We start from the raw sequence: 16,964 nt of genomic DNA, 5'->3' as shown, positions 1-16,964 counted from the left end.
ATGAAAATGCCCGAAGGGGACTCACGATTTAGGGACTGTGTTTTGAAGGACCCCAAGGGAACATGGGTGATTACTCTTTTTAATATGTTTGATGTAGATATAAACGTAAACAGAAATAAGTGTATGGGGGCACATAATCGTTTAGGACACAGTTGTCTGACAAGTGGTCTAACTATAGAAGAATAAAATTGAAATTTAATTAGGATTTTTTTCATTCCACGTCCACTATTTTGAAGCTTTTCTACTAGTCTCTTCTTTGCGTAGTGAGGTATTCATTTGCTTTTTTTGTAACATTTAGGCCTAAATATCTAAGAGTTTCCACTTGCTCCTATTCATTTCCATTTATTTTTTAATAGGATCAGTTAGATAAAGTATCAAGGTCATTTAATCTCTGTCCTCTAAAATATGAACAGCTATATCTAAATTTAAAAACTCACTTAAAATGTGATTAACACTTTCAAAATTCGCTTTATTTGTTTAGGCACTTATTGTCTCTTTCACCCCAGATTGGAAGCTCTGTGATAATCCAGAGTTTTCAGTCTCCCATAGTCATCGTGTCCCAGTGCCTAGTATGAAAACAACATGGGAGACACACAAAAAAATTTGCTAATTGAATGAAACAACTGACCCATCTAGAAATAACATAAATATAGTCTAATTCCCGTAACAATTTGTGAGGGAAAATATATTCTATGTCACTTTAAAATGAGATAGAGCCATGTCATATACATTTCTCTCTAGTCAAGGACAGTGCCAATTATGAGTGGAGAGTTTTGCTAAAAGTGTGTGTGAATGTGTCTTCTTTGGTTTAGATAGACTCTGATACCTAATCATGGGAGAAAATTAAAACGGCCTGGCACCAATTTGGATTTTTTGTTAAATTTGAAGTAGAAATTAGGTTCTTTCAGATAACTACATTAGTTCTCTTGGTTCTATGATGTGTTGAAGAATGTTCACTGATTCAACTATAATTTCAGGATCATCTGTTTCCTTTTTTCGATGGTGAACTTTTTTTCAGTGTGATTATCCCTTAATTATACTTGGTTTTACTTCATTTGTAGCTATAAGAGTTTTATTTGCTAGCCTCTGCATGGTACTTTATTTAACCATATAATATGTAAGGACATGTCTATACATGTAAATAATCCAAATATTACTTTGCATTTTAATTGCCTGAGTTTTATGATGCTCAAATACCTTTGTCACAGAAAGTAAGATAAATTCTATGTAATTCTGATTTTCCAAAATTATTATCTATTTTAGTTAGTAAATCTTTATATGGAATGTTGTTGAAGAAAATTAGAAGGATTAACTGAAGTTTCCCCTCAGGTATCTACCTCCTTCAGTCCTGGAACAGATTTTCTGCTTTTGAGTTTAACACATTTTATAAATGCTGTTTTTTGGGGGGAAAATTACATTGATCCTAAAACCAAGGGCTCTACCTCATCACACATTACCCTAATGTCTATTGATAAATATAGGTTTAAAAAAAAATCAAGTCCATTAGACATACGGGAACACTCTAAATTGATGAACGAATTACACTTCTGTGGTTGTTCCATGGAATATCTGTGATAGTAGGAAACCAAAGATTTGGGAAGAGCAATAAATTCCCCAGTGAAATGCTTCCTTCCTTTAATAAAAGTAGTATCACAATCAGGCTAATGCTGTATGCTTGAAAATTCCCTTTAAAAATTTTTAAATGTTTTTTATTTATTTTTGAGAGACAGAGACAAAGCACGAGTGGGGGAGGGTCAGAGAGAGAGGGAGACACAGAATCCCAAGCAAGCTCCAGGCTCTGAGCTTTCAGCACAGAGCCTGACACAGGGCTCCAACTCATGAACCATAAGATCATGACCTGAGCTGAAGTCAGACACTTAACTGACTAAGCTACCCAGGCACCCCTGAAAATTCCCTTTAGTAAACTTTTAATAAACTTTTAAGTTGCTTATACTGTGGAGGTTAAAAAATTATGAGTGATAAAAGAAGCCCTGCTTATATTTTGGAGATCACAAATTACAGGGTAAGGAAATTTCAGACACCTCAAGAAAGTATACTTCTATACTGGTATATCATTTTATAAACAGTAAAAAACAAGTTTATAGGGATGCCTGGCTGGTTAAGTCGGTAGAGCATGCGACCCTTGATCTTGGGGTTGTGAGTTTGAGCCCCACTTTGAGTGGGAAAATTACTTAAAAATAAAATCCTAGGGGCGCCTGGGCGGCTCAGTCGGTTAAGCGTCTGACTTTGGCTCAGGTCAAGATCTTGCGGTTTGTGAGTTCAAGCCCCGCGTTGGGCTCTGTGCTGACAGCTCGGAGCCTGGAGCCTGCTTCAGATTCTGTGTCTCACTCTCTCTCTGCCCCTCCCCTGCTCATTCTCTGTGTCTCTCTGTCTCAAAAATAAATAAAACATTTTTTAAAAAATAAAAAATTAAAATAAATAAAAATAAAATCCTAAAGGGGCTCCTGCTGGTTCATTCAGAGGAGCATCCAACTCTTGATCTCAGGGTTGTGAGTTTGAGCACCACATTGGATGTAGAGATTACTTAAATAAATAAAACTTAAAAAAATGAAACCTAAAAAAAAGTTTAACTAAAATGAAGCAGTCTCCTGTATCAAGTAGGATGTTTTCTATAGAAAAAAAAGGCCAACCTAATTTACACTGATTTATTATTTTTTTAATATGAAATTTATTGTCAGATTGGTTTCCTTACAACACCCAGTGCTCATCCCAACAGGTGCCCTCCTCAATGCCCATCACCCACTTTCTCCTCCCTCTCACACTCCATCAAACCTCAGTTTATTCTCAGTTTTTAAGAGTCTCTTATGGTTTGGCTCACTTCCTCTCTAACTTTTCTTCCCCTTAAATAATTAGAAAATCTGTTATCTTAAAAACCAGGTGTTCTAGAGCAGCTCTGTCCAATAGAAATATAATGTGAGCCACAGATGAAAGCCACTTATGTGATATTAAATTATCTAGTGACCAGAGTAAAGTGGCAGAAAGAAATATGTGAAATTAATTTCAATAGTTTGATTTAACTTAATTCAAATGATCATAATCAATGTAATAATTATTAATGATATATTTTACATTCTTACTTTGTACTAAATCTTCAACACCTGGTGCGTATTTTACACTGACAGCACATCTCAATTTGGACTGGCCATATTTCAGATGCTCAATGGCCACATGTAGCTGGTGGTTACTGTATTGGACAGTGCCAGTGCCATTCTTGAAAGTATGGCTCCCTCTAGGCATGATAGAATCATGACCTAGCACAAATTGTTTTTCTCTTCCTAATTTTGGAGAATGATAATTTATTTATATTTTTTCTGTTATTCTTTCAGCTTTGTCCTTATCTTGTAAACTTCTTAAGTCTCTGGTCATAAGAATTCTGCCAGCAGTAACCAGGGAGCTTCCTTCCTTGTCCACGGTAAGTTCAGAGAGTGGCTCCCCCCAACCAAAGTTTGTCTTTCAATGTGATTGGACCAGTTTAGACCATTTACCTATCCCTGGCTCAATAATAGTCACCTGGGGAATACCCTGAGCCTGTGATTTTCAGTATGATGGGGAGGAGGTGACATTTGGTAATGTCTGGAGACATTTTTGATTGTCATAACTGTGGGGGTGGGGTCTACTGGCATCTATTGTGTAGAGGCCAGGGATGCTGCTAAATATCCTACCATATGCAGACCAGCTCTCTTCCCCACAATAGTTCCATGGCTCAAAATAGTACCATGGTTGAGTAAGCTTATTAAGTCTGTATTCCTAGCTAACACTGACAAGGGGAATGAGGTTTACCATTATTGGTTTAGATCTATCAGTATCTATGAATAGGTTTAGCTTCCTGTTTCAGAGGGTGGGCCTCTAAACTAAAAAAGGAAATGTTAGAGGAGAGCAAAGGGCATAGACAACTGTCTTAGTCCATATGTAGTACTTTAACAAAATACCATAAACTGAGTGGCTTGTAAACAACAGAAATTTATTTATAAGTTCTGGGGGCTGAGAAATCTGGGATAAAAGTGCCAGCAGATTTGATGTCTGGTGAGGACTTCACCCTCATGACCTTATCACCTCTCCAAAGCCATACCTCCAAATACCATTATACTTGGGATTAGGTTTCAACATGTGAATTTTGAGGGAACACAAATACCGGTTTATAGAGGCCACCAGTAATATCCATGAAAGAGCTGATTATTTGAGGGGTTATAATAATATATATTTAATTCCAACAAAGATTCAAGTGGACAATAAGCACATGAAAAGATGCTCAACATCACTAATTGTTAGGGGAATGCAAATCAAGACAATGAGATACCACCTTACACCCATTAGGATGGCTACTATCAGAAAAACAAAATAACAAATGTTAGTAGGGATGTGAAATATTTGAAACCTTTGTGCATTGCTGGTAGGAATCTAAAATGGTATAGCCACTGTGGAAAACAGCGTGGCATTTCCTCAAAAAATTAAAAATAGGGGCACCTGCATGGCTCAGTTAAGCATCTGACTCTTGATTTCGGCTCAGGTCATGATCTCACGGTTTGTGAGTTCAAGCCCCTCATTGGGCTCTGTGCTAGCAATGTGGAGCCTGCTTCAGATTCTCTGTCTCTGTCTGTCTGTCTCTGCTCCTCCTCTCCTCATACATTCACTCTCTCTCTCTCAAAATAAATAAACATTTAAAAAAATTAAAAGTAGAATTACCTTATGATCTAGCACTTCCACTTCTGGGCATGTACCCAAAAGAATTGAGAGCAGGGTCTCAAAGAGACATTTGTAGGGGAGCCTGCATGGCTCAGTTGGTTGAGCATCTGACCTCGGCTCAGGTCATGATCTCATGGTTCTTGAGTTCGAGCCCCACATCAGGCTTGCTGCTGTCAGCCAAGAGCCTGCTTTGGATCCTCTGTCCTCCTCCCCCCGCCCCTCCTCTGTTCATGTTCTGTCTCTCAAAAATAAATAAAACATTTAAAAAGAGACATTTGTACACCCATGTTTATAGCAACATAATTAATAGTAGCTAAAACTTAGAAGCAACCCAAGTTGCCATCAACAGATGAATGAATAAGTAAAATGTGGTCTGTACATACAATGTAATGTTATTCAGCCTTAAAAAGGAAGCAAATTTGGGGGTGCTTGGGTGGCTCAGTCGATTAAGGGTCTGACTCTTGATTTTAGCTCAGGTCATGATCTCGTGGTTCGTGAGATTGCTTACAGCAGAGAGCCCACTTGTGATTCTCCTTCTGTCTCTCTCTCAACCCTTCCTTCTCTTCCTCCCTCTTTCTCTCTCTCTCAAAATAAATAAATAAACTTTAAAAAAAGAGGAAGGAAATTTTTACATATTCTACAACACAGATGAACTTTGAAGATATTATTTGGTGTAAAATAAGCCAGTCATAAATAGATAAATACTAGTTGATTCCACTTATATGAGTTATTTAGAGTAGCCAAAATGATAGAAAATAGATGATGTTTTCCAGGGGCTGGAGAGAGGGGAGAATGAAGAGTTAATAGGTAATGGGTATGGGTTTCAGTTTTAAAAGTTGAAAAGTGTTCTGGAGATAGATGGTAGTAATGGTTGTATAAGATTATGAATGTATTTAATACCACTGAACTGTGTACTTAAAAATGGTTAAGATGTTAAATTTTATGTGTATATTACCACAATAAAAAAAAGTATATATGTATTTACAAAGTGTGGACAGTCATCAAATATAATAATCACATAATTACTGGTGATTTAAAATTTTTATCAGTATTTTCTACTTTTGTATAATAAAAAAACTTGTTATATTGTAGAATTTACAGTGAGAATGACTTTTATGATGAAAAATTATTTTTATAATGGCTAATTTCTTGAGCAAAAATTTTTTAAAGAAAGAAGCTTCAGTGGTGTATCATCTTCAAAAGGAAATGTCAAGAGGGAAAATTGTGTAGGAATTCTTTTAAGTCGATTTGAATTTTAATAAATTAAAGCATTTGGTTTAAATTTTTCAGAAAGGCTAATTTCTTATACTTTGTCAAAAAGGAATAATGACTCGCAGCCTCTGCCTAAAATAAGTCCTGGAAATAAAGCAAATACAGTCTCCTGACTTTGAGAAATAACAGGAGGTAGATATCGTACCAGGCCTCTGGGTGCCGCTGTCTGCCAGTCCGTAGCTAGAGTGAAACAAAGCAATCCATTGGCATTCTGACCCAGCGATCCCCGCCGACATTTGTGGAATATATCTGGAGTGGACTTCTTACGCCTTCTCTTCTACCATCTTTTCTAAATTTCTGCGTCAGGAACATCAGGATGTTTAACGACCCGGAATGAGGCGCTGCCTTTTCTCTCCAGTGTACCTTTGTAATCCGGGAGCAACCATAGCAAGATGTATTAGGATCTGAGAAGCAGCATCGAGAAGAGATAAGAAAGAAGTCCCCCACAGGAAAGGCACACCGTGTGCAGTAAGCAGTTTCCCTTACTGATGTCTTTGTTCAGCCTATTGAAGTATGCGTCAGATGTGCTGTGAGATTCTAGAAGAAAAGTGGTTTAAAAGTGGGGAATCTGGGCAAAGATGTGACCAGAACCATGGGTGAGTGCCGGGAAGCCTCTTTACTGCCAGAGAAAGGAGCAGGGAAGAACTGGAGAATGATAGACTAGATCTAGCAGATAATGTTAAAGGAAGTCTTTAGGCCCTTGAATCTGAAACCCTCACTGGAAACCCCATGAATGCTTTTCATATAAATTTATTCATCCTGGATATAAATAATTTATGGTTTTTAATACATTTTGTTTTGGAAATTGTGGAAAACATCTTAAAATGAGCATAGTTCATTCTTAAACCCCAATATGTTTGGATGCTACAAGTAATTCTCTATGGATTTATCACATTAGTTTCAATAGCCATTTCCCCAGTCCCCATAAGTAAAAGAGAGGACTAGGGCAGGAATGGACCAGAGGAGCAGAGCTGCCACCAGTTAGTGGTAGGGAGGGGTAGGAACAGCTCGTGGCAAGATGAGGGAGTTGGATGCTAATGCCAGTGCTGCCGTACTGAGCCACAAGAAGTACAGCAGAATCTGCCTACAGGAGAACCTGCCCTCCACCACATGCTCTGCATTCTTCAGGGGGACTCTACTGACCTGGATGACACTGTAAGGTCGAGATCCCCTACACTTACTACAGTCTCATATAGCATATCTACCATCTAAAAGTGACAGTACCATCTTTGATTTTGGAGTGCAACAGATGCATCATGGAGTAGAAGAGAAGATTGGAGGCAGTTTAAGGGCCCCTTTCAAGATCCTGATTGAAATGGAGGTTGAGAACTACAGTGCTGTGCAGGTGACTTTCAGCTGGGTGTCTAGTCCTATTAAAGGCAAGAACTGTGGCTGCCCAAGCCAAAACAATGGAGAGGTGAAAGATACAGAAAGTAGTAAACACACAGTCAAACAATTCACTTCTAAGAATTACTATGCAATTCTTTGTAAGCTACAGACAGATGGAATTCTAAACTGGAAGCAGACCATGAAATACAGTGTCACCACCGGAGCCACCAAGGACAAGCTGTCCCTCTCCTCCAGCATAAGCATCACCCTGCATATCACCACCATCAACAAAAAATGCTTGTTTTCCAGCAGACCTCTTTCTGCAGTCCAGGAGAATGGGAACACCTGCTATAAGTCCCATCTCACACTTTAGTGCTTCTTACCCAGATGTGAGGCCCTGTGCACCTATTTCTTCCTGGCCAGCAACCTGGCACTGTGTGCACTGTCATCCAATGTGTCAGTAGGTGCAGAGCATGATGATGTTCACTGCAGGCTCCTTGTGATGGCAAAAATACACAGGCAGTGCTGTGGCAGGAGCTGCAGCCAGAAGTCATGCCCTCTTTGATGTGGCACCATGCTCAGTGCAGCTGGCTACCTGGTCACGAAAGTGACCAGCTGGAGAGCTTTGCCTGACTGTGCTATCATATGCTTCAGACCAGCTAATATGACTCTTCAACCTAGGGAGGCACAAGAGTGAGATTAGCACCATGGCACTGTGAGCAACAGAGATGTTGTTCTACAGGGGTTGCTGGTCACTGCATACAATACCAACAGTCATCGTGCTGCACCTGGTCTTTGCAGAAGTTGCTGCCAGAACTCAGCAATGGCCTGGCACCAGGTGCCAGGCAGGCAGAGCTACAGTTTTACCTGCCTGTGGCCTTGTCCTTGATATCTGGGCTCTTCTCCTCACAGTGACTCTGGCCTTCACCCTGCTTCTGTGGGGCTCCTCCAGCCCTACTTTCAGTCTGGTCTCTGGTCCAAGCCTAGATTTGGAGATACTTCTACTTCAAGTGAGATTTGCCCTAATTCTACCATCTTTGTGTGGCTTCAGATATTGTAAAGTCTTAATTTAATTTCTTGAAGTAAACCCAAGATACATCTTTTAACTGCATAGTCTCTGTGGTGCCTGCAGTGCAACCTTAAATATTACATTGGATTCAAATGTTTACCTGTGAGTTTTAACACTTTTATTTTGTAATATCCTGTTATAAATCAACTCTGGTTGGTTTTTTTGTTGTTGTTAAATGAGGAGAAGCTCTGCAAGTTCACTTTCTAGTTTCTGTGTGTATTTTAATTTCTTTCACTAGCTCAGACAGTCCCTTTGGTGAAAAGTTTGTTTCTATTAGTGTATATTCTAAAAACTTATATTTTCTGCTAAAAAGTCCTTTCCTTGAAATATTGAAGGAAGTTTGCTGAATCTTTAAGCTTTTGGGTTCCATATACTTGTTTTGAGAAGCTGAGAAACTATAGATTTGGTTACACAGGAATAGATATTCTCTTTCTAAGAACTACTCTTGTGGCCTTTGTTTCCTTTATTTCCTTATTTTCTGGACCCTTCTCAATCGTGTTCATGGGTAGACTGCCAGTATCTGGCCAAATTTGCTCCTGAAATGTTAACCTCTAGAATGCAGAAAACATTCTTCCCTAACTTTTGGGTAAATCACTCGGAGCCTCAGACATTTTAATTAGTAACCTTTTACTAATTTTGCAATGAGTAAAAGAAGGAAGGCAATCTAGTTTAAAAATCTTGCTCTTTAAGAAAACCAGCTTCTCTTGGGGGAATATTAAGTGTGATTTTAGGAGAATGCATATTATTTTAATGGCCTGTCTAAAAATAAAGACGTGGCCCTGTCCTTTTCAGTTTTGAAGAAGAATATCACTACCTCTTATGTCTCTTAAATTTGAAGTCTTAAATTAGATACTCATATGGCATTTTCCAGTAAATTCCAAGAGCCCAGTGTTATTTTATTCAAAATACATTACCTTTGAGTGAATTAAAGATCTTTTAAAATCTACATAATACAAAAACTTCAGAAAAGTGGAAAAATAAGGTTAGGGATAAAACACGTTCTTTAAAATTCCAAGGGATATTCAAAGCACAGTGGAAATGAAATGGGACAGTCCAATTTTTAAATGTCTAGCTTACATCCTAAAAGTTTATTTATGCCTTGGGGCAGCTGGGTGGCTTAGTCAGCTGAGGGACCATCTTTGGCTCAGGTTGTGATCTCAAGGTTCCTGAGTTTGAGCCCCACATTGGGCTAGCAGTTGTGCAAGCTGCTGTCAGTGCAGAGCCCGCTTTGGAACCTCTGTTCCCCCATCTCTCTCTGTTCCTCCCCTGCTCTGTCTCTCTCTCAAAAATAAATAAACATTAAAAGAAAAAAATTAAAAGTTTACTTATCCTCCAGTTTTTTTCATCCTCCAGTCAAAAGGCAATTGCTCTTCTGTGTGGCCTGAGAAACTGTCAAATGGTCAAGCTGTAGTAGCATAATGGAGGTATGATTTTGTCACTGTGATATTACATGAAAGCAGATAGCTTGGAAATAGGGGGATTCTACTGTACATTGCAATTTAGCAACAGTTAGATGTGATTAAATAAAAATAGTACTTTCTAATTCTCATACATATTTTGTACAATGCTTAACTATTTCCTTGACAATAAACTAAGACTTAAGGAAAGATAGGTCAGGTTAATGAGAAGGGAATGGTTAAGTATTACCTAGGAGTGTAGTAACTGGTGAGGACTCTGGGCGCCGCTGTTCACCAGTCTGAGAGAGAGAGGCAGCATGCGCGCGCGCGCGCGCGCGCGCGCGCGCGCGCACACACTCACACATCCCCAAAGGGAAAAAAAATAAAAAGCTTCTTAGAACGAACCTCCATCACCGCCAGATTGAAAACAACCTCCCTGAAGCTTCCTTGACCCTACTTCTGGACCACCTTCTGCTCTGAAATCTCCTGAAAATTCAGTTAATTTGGGCTTAGAAGAACAGAGAAACAATACCGTTGGTACCAGACTGGGAGAAAACTACGAAAGGAGAGAGCAATGGTGATTCGGGGGAAGCAGCCCAGCTGCAGTGAACTGTTCCTGCTGTGCCTTTTTCTGGGGCTGTTGTTGGAAGCTTGGGCCGGGAAGATCCAATACATGGTGCCAGAAGAGACAGACAAAGCATTCTTTGTGGGCAACATCGCCAAAGACCTGGGGTTACAACCTCAGGAGCTCACGGAGCACAGAGTTCGCATCATCTCCAGAGGTAGGACGCAGCTTTTTGCTCTGAATCATCGAAGTGGCAGCTTGGTCACAGCGGGCAGGATAGACCGGGAGGAGCTCTGTGCTCAGAGTGTGCGGTGTCTGGTGAGTTTTAACATCTTGGTAGAGGATAAAATGAAGCTTTACCCTGTTGAAGTGGAAATAATTGATATTAATGACAACACTCCCCAATTTCAGTTAGAGGAAGTAGAATTTAAAATGAATGAAATAACTACTCCAGGTACCAGGATCCCTCTGCCTTTTGGGCAAGACCTTGATGTTGGTATGAATTCACTGCAGAACTACCAGCTAAGCTCCAACCCTCATTTCTCCCTGGATGTTCAGCAGGGATCTGATGGATCCCGATACCCAGAGATGGTGCTACAGAGTCCCCTGGATAGGGAAGAAGAAGCTGTGCACCACCTCGTCCTCACCGCCTCTGATGGGGGCAACCCAGTCCGTTCAGGAACCCTCCGCATTCATGTTCAGGTGGTAGATGCAAATGACAACCCTCCAGCATTTAATCAAACACAGTACCACATGAGTGTCCCGGAAAATGTGCCACTGGGCACTCGGCTGCTTACGGTAAAAGCTACTGACCCAGATGAAGGAGCCAATGGGGAAGTAACATACTCATTTCACAATATAGACCAGAAAATAGCCCAGATATTTCAATTGGATTCTGACACAGGAGAAATATCAAATAAAGAATCCCTGGATTTTGAAGAATACAAAATTTATCCAATGGAAATTCAAGCTCAGGATGGTGCAGGCCTCATGGCCAGAGCTAAGGTGCTAGTCAAAGTTCTGGACATAAATGATAATGCCCCAGAGGTAACCATGACATCTGTCACCACTGCAGTCCCAGAAAACTTTCCTCCTGGAACTATCATTGCTCTTATCAGTGTGCATGACCAAGACTCTGGAGACAATGGTGACACTACATGTTCCATTCCTGAAAATCTACCCTTTAAATTAGAAAAGTTAGATGATAATTATTATCATTTAGTGACAGAAAGAACACTGGACAGAGAACTTACCTCCAGGTACAACATCACAGTAACAGCAACAGATAAGGGAATTCCAACTCTATCTACGGAAACCCACATTTCACTGAAAGTGACAGATATCAACGACAACCCCCCTTGTTTTCCCCAGGATTCCTACTCTATCTTCATTCCGGAAAACAATCCCAGAGGCGCTTCCATCTTCTCCTTGACAGCTCAGGATGCTGACACCAATGAGAATGCACTAGTCACTTACTCCTTGGCAGAGGACACCATTCAGGGGGCGCCTCTATCCTCCTACATTTCCATCAACTCAGACACTGGCATTTTATATGCCCTGCGATCCTTCGATTATGAACAGTTCCGGGACCTTCATCTGAGAGTGATGGCGTATGACAACGGGGATCCCCGACTCAGCAGCAATGTGTCGCTGAGCCTGTTTGTGCTGGACCAGAACGACAATGCGCCAGAAATCCTGTACCCAGCGCTCCCCACCGACGGTTCCACAGGCGTGGAGCTGGCGCCCCGATCCGCAGAGCCCGGATACCTGGTGACCAAGGTGGTGGCGGTGGACAGAGACTCTGGCCAGAACGCCTGGCTGTCCTACCGTCTACTCAAGGCCAGCGAGCCAGGGCTTTTTACGGTGGGGCTGCACACGGGCGAGGTGCGCACTGCACGGGCCCTGCTGGACAGAGATGCGCTCAAGCAGAGCCTGGTGGTGGCTGTGCAAGACCACGGCCAACCCCCTCTCTCGGCCACCGTCACGCTCACCGTGGCCGTAGCTGACAACATCCCAGATGTCCTGGCAGACCTGGGCAGTCTCAAGCCCTCAGCGGACCCTGACTCCTCAGGCCTCACGCTGTACCTGGTGGTGGCGGTGGCTGCAGTCTCCTGCATCTTTCTGGCCTTTGTGATCGTGCTGCTGGGACTCAGGCTGAGGCGCTGGCACTCGTCCCGTCTGCTCCAGGCTGCGGGGGTTGGATTGGCTGGCGTGCCAGCCTCGCACTTTGTGGGCGTGGACGGGGTGGGGGCTTTCCTGCAGACCTATTCCCAGGAGGTCTCCCTCAGGGCGGACGCCCGGGAGAGTCACGTGATCTTCCCCCAGCCCAACTATGCCGACTCGCTCCTCAGCCAGGAGAGCTGTGGGAAAAGCGAGCCTCTGCTGATAACTCAGGATTTACTTGAAGGCAAAAAGGAAGCATTTTCTCAGGTAAACGTTTTGTAAATTTATCTAGGTAAAAATAATTACAGAGTTTACTTACCTTTCACTTTTTACTACTAACAGTTCTATTTCCCACATAGCTTTGTAGATTTGTGTTTACAAATTCTGGGAAATTATCGTGTGTTTATATCCAGGTATAATTATAATTGCTGTTTCATTGAAAAGGAAACTGTAAATTAACTCTAATGTTAATGAGTATTGTGTGAGATGCTATGTTGGTTGTGGAAAGAGCACTGCATCAGAAACAAGGGGATCTGACTTTTAATATTTTCTTGCTTTCCTCTGGCCAAATAATCTTATTTTTTCTGAGTTTACCATTCTCTTACCTGGCAAGGATAGGGTTTAACTATAAAAGATCCATCAATATTTATGTGACTAAGAGTGTTTTCAAATTTTTCTCAGTTACAAATACTAATTTGTCCCTAAATTTAATATAGATGTTGTCTGTCAAAGTGCTATTTTATTTGGGGATGTTTGAAGAGGTAAAGATTGTCTAAAGTAATATTTTTATCTGTGTTAGGATTAAATTATACAAATCTATGTAAGTTGTAAATTTTTGTTGAATACCTTAGCCCTTTGCATAGTCTGTTATTTTTAGATATTTTATGCATGCTGGAGAATACACTAGATGTTTAAGTAACTTATGAAATGAGGTAATAAAGTGAACGATGGAAAATTTACTGTGCAACTTGAGAAATAGTTTCAGAGCCTCCTATCTTGTATATTATGCCCATAATGGAAACTGACACAAACTAAGAATATATTTCATTTTAATGTGTGTGTTAACTCTTCACAGGAAATGTATCATAGATGAGTAAGTCCATGCTTTGATATACTTACTCTGCTCCAGTAAAATTAAAGAGATATACCAAATATAAAAAGAGGAAAGCCAAAGCATGGTAAGGCACAAATAAAAGATAAATATATTAATGGACCAAAGATGGAAAAGAAAGTGGTGAGCCAGGCTAAAGCTGTAGAAATTCTAGGCTTGGCTTAGATGCAGACATTGAAGATCAACAGGTTGTTCCAGCACTATAACAGGAACAAAGTGCTTTGGGCTAAACAAGGGACCTGAGCCACACATACTACTTGAATCTAAAATAAGCAGTTCAGCCCCTGAGCTAGTTCAAATTGGCTGCCTGCCAATTCCTGTGGTGACAACTTTTTGTAACCTGCAGACCAAGGGAGAGAGGTAGATCCAGATGCTGGCTTCAGAAAATGAACACTAAATTTCTTAGACTTGAGTTGTAATATTCATAGTATTACAGCTGCACACCACTAAAAGACCTACTTATGGCCTGGGACCTGGGATAGAATAATTTCAAAACCATTTGAGACAAATCCCTGAACCCAGGAGGGAGGGAGAATGGGAGAGAAAGTAGAAGAAAAAGACCAATTAAAAAAAAACTCTTCTGGGGCACCTGGGTGGCTTAGTCAATTGAGTGTCTCACTTCAGCTCAGGTCATGATCTCATGGTTGTTCAGTTAGAGCCCCGAATCGGGGCTTGGGGGCTTGCTGATGTCAGCACAGAACTGACAGGAATCCTCTGTCCCCCTCTCTCTCTGCCCCTCCCCTGCTCATGCTCTCTTTCAAAAATAAAGTAAAATAAAATAAAATACTCTTCCACTTAAAATAAATGTACAAACCAAAATGTTGAAACACATTGTCTTCTAGAGTTATTGTTGCTAATGAGATACTTTCAACAAATTGTCATTTTTAAGGTATCTCCATTTTCTCTCTGAAGGCTTTAAAAAATTTTCTCTGATTCTTGTTATATGTCTAAGTGTTGATTTTTATTTTTATTATCTGTTTGGAGTATACTTTCTATTAATAATATAAGTTATTTCAATTCTGGATTTTCTCAGCTCCTATTAATGAAAAATTTTGCTTCTATGTGTATCTTACAATTTTATTTATTATACCTCAATAAAGCTGGAAAAATTACAAAGCAAACATTTAAAAATAGTAAAAGGAAACAAAAAAGTTTGGACATTTAAATCTATACTCCTATATTACTCTTGGATTTAAGAAAATCACAATGGAAATAAGAACTACTGTAGAAAGGAACAAAAATTAAAATATTATTTAAAATTGTGGAATACAGCTAAAAGAGTATTTAGGGGTAAATTTATTGATAAATACAATAACTAAAAGTTAAACAAAACAAATTATTTAAAATAAGTGAATTTAGCAAGCCACTCAAGAAACAAGGCAAAAAAACCCACATTATATCAGCATAAACTTAAAGAAAATAATAGGAAAAATAACCAAGGTAAGAGTATAAATTATTGATATGCAAACAAGGAAGAATTCTAATGAAAAAACAATAGAGGGGCGCCTGGGTGGCTCAGTCAGTTGAGCATACGACTTCAGCTCAGGTCATGATCTCACAGCTCAGGAGTTTGAGCCCTGCTTTGTCAGACTCTGTGCAGACAGCTTAGAGCCTGGAGCCTGCTTACGATTCTGTGTTTCCCTCTTTCTCTGCCCCTCCACTTCTTGTGTTCTGTCTCTCTCTCTCAAAAAAAATAAACATTAAATTTTTTTTTAACAATAGAAGCAGACAGTAAAAGTCATACTGAAACTGGTGGGAAGAAATTGAAATTCTGTCAAGTCCAATGGTGGGACTAATATACAGTAGGCAGATGTCATGGCTAAAATTCTTTTTAAAGATTTTAAAAGAAAACCCCAAAATCTGATTAAAAACAAAGTCTTGGAAAAGGATAAAGAAAAGCAAGAGAAACTGGGGAAAAAATAAAACAACTTGATAAAAAGCAAGAAGAATGAGTGGGAAATAATATACAGAGTAAAACCAGATATTGTCAAAGACAAAGAACAGATAATCTTTAGAGAGCTACAATAAGGGATGTTGAACAATTATTTAATGAGACTTGAAAGCATCAAAACAATGTTGATGAAAATATTTTTAAAAATCTAAGAAAAAGTGGAGGCCCTACTAGAAAACAAGGTGAGTTGATACCAATTGTTTGCAATTTTTTCCATTTTCAGAGGAATAGGTAAAAGTAAAATTGGGGGCACCTGGGTGGCTCAGTTGGTTGAGCATCCAACTCTTGATTTCAGCTCTGGTCATGATCCCAAGGTCATAGGATCCAGCCCTGTGTTGGGCTCTGCCCTGAGTGTGGAGCCTGTTTGGGATTCTCTCTCTCTCTCCCTCTCTGTCTCTCTCTCTCTCCCCCTTCCCCTCTGTCCTCCCCAAAAAAAGCTCTGTCTCAAAAAAAAAAAAAAAGTAAAAATGGTAAAAGTTCAACACGGAAGAAACCCAAAGGCAAACAGACTGAAGTGATACAGAAGTGGGCAATCTCACTTAAGAATGTTGATTTAGAAGCACCTGACTGGCTCAGTTGGAAGAGCATGTGAATCTTGATTTTGATGTCTTGATTTTGAACCCCACATTGGGTATAGAGATTACTTAAAAAATATATTTTTTAAAAAGAATGTTGATTCAAAATCTTAATTAAGATATTATCAAACCCTACCTACTATATATTTAAAAGCTTTGTTTATAGCTTATGACTTAGGGTTTATTTCAGGAATGCAAGGATATTCCAATATAAGAAAATCTAATAATGCAAAACTCCATATTAAGAGATTAAAGATAAAAAGCCATACATTCAATTAAATAGAGACATAATAAAGCTCTTGAGAATATTCAGCATGTGATTAAAATCTTAGAAAACTAGGAATTGAAGAAAATATCCTTAACTTGAAGAATACCTATCAAAAACTTCCAGAACCACCCAAGCAATCTACAGATTCAATGCAATCCCTATCAAAATCCCAATGACTTGTTTTGCGGAAATAGAAAAAAAGCCCATTCTAAAATTCATACAAAGTAGCAAGAAACTTCAAATAACCAAAACAATCTTGAACAAGAAGAACAAAGAACAAACCTTCAATTTCCTTAATCTTCCATTCTGGCTCTCACCTCCAAGCATTGGTACTGAGGTTCTAGAACACCACTCCAGCCTCTTCTTGACCCATTCCTACCCTTTAGGAGTCATCTTCAATAATGTCTTGGAAAAGTACTGACCCACCCTTCTCATTGCCTAGTGGTCCCCACCTTTGTATCAGTTAGCATATTGTACTGAAATACTCTGTTTACTTTCCTATGTCCTCTCCTATCCTGTAAGCTCCCTGAGAACAAGAACTGTGTTCATCACGTTCACCA

General features: G+C 39.7%; 1 protein-coding gene across 4 annotated transcripts in view; it reads left to right on the top strand.

Moving 5' to 3' along the window:
- Positions 1-16,964, top strand: part of LOC121016760 (protocadherin gamma-C4) — a 99,957-nt gene that overhangs the window by 404 nt on the left and 82,589 nt on the right. The window contains exons 1-3 of one of the 4 annotated variants that reach the window (XM_040454619.1): positions 48-66; positions 3,348-3,433; positions 11,708-12,766. In XM_040454619.1, coding sequence (XP_040310553.1) covers positions 63-66; positions 3,348-3,433; positions 11,708-12,766 — 1,149 coding nt within the window. In that variant the 5' untranslated portion in view covers positions 48-62. Of the gene's footprint in view, positions 1-47; positions 67-3,347; positions 3,434-9,696; positions 12,767-16,964 lie in introns of those variants that run through there. The other 3 variants (XM_040454608.1, XM_040454626.1, XM_040454571.1) reach the window with 3 other exon arrangements.

Source organism: Herpailurus yagouaroundi, unplaced genomic scaffold (assembly GCF_014898765.1).
Source record: "Herpailurus yagouaroundi ecotype Mexico unplaced genomic scaffold, PumYag 29, whole genome shotgun sequence".
In the NCBI taxonomy this organism is placed as follows: Eukaryota; Metazoa; Chordata; class Mammalia; order Carnivora; family Felidae; genus Herpailurus; species Herpailurus yagouaroundi.
This window is presented reverse-complemented; position numbering and strand designations above follow the sequence as displayed.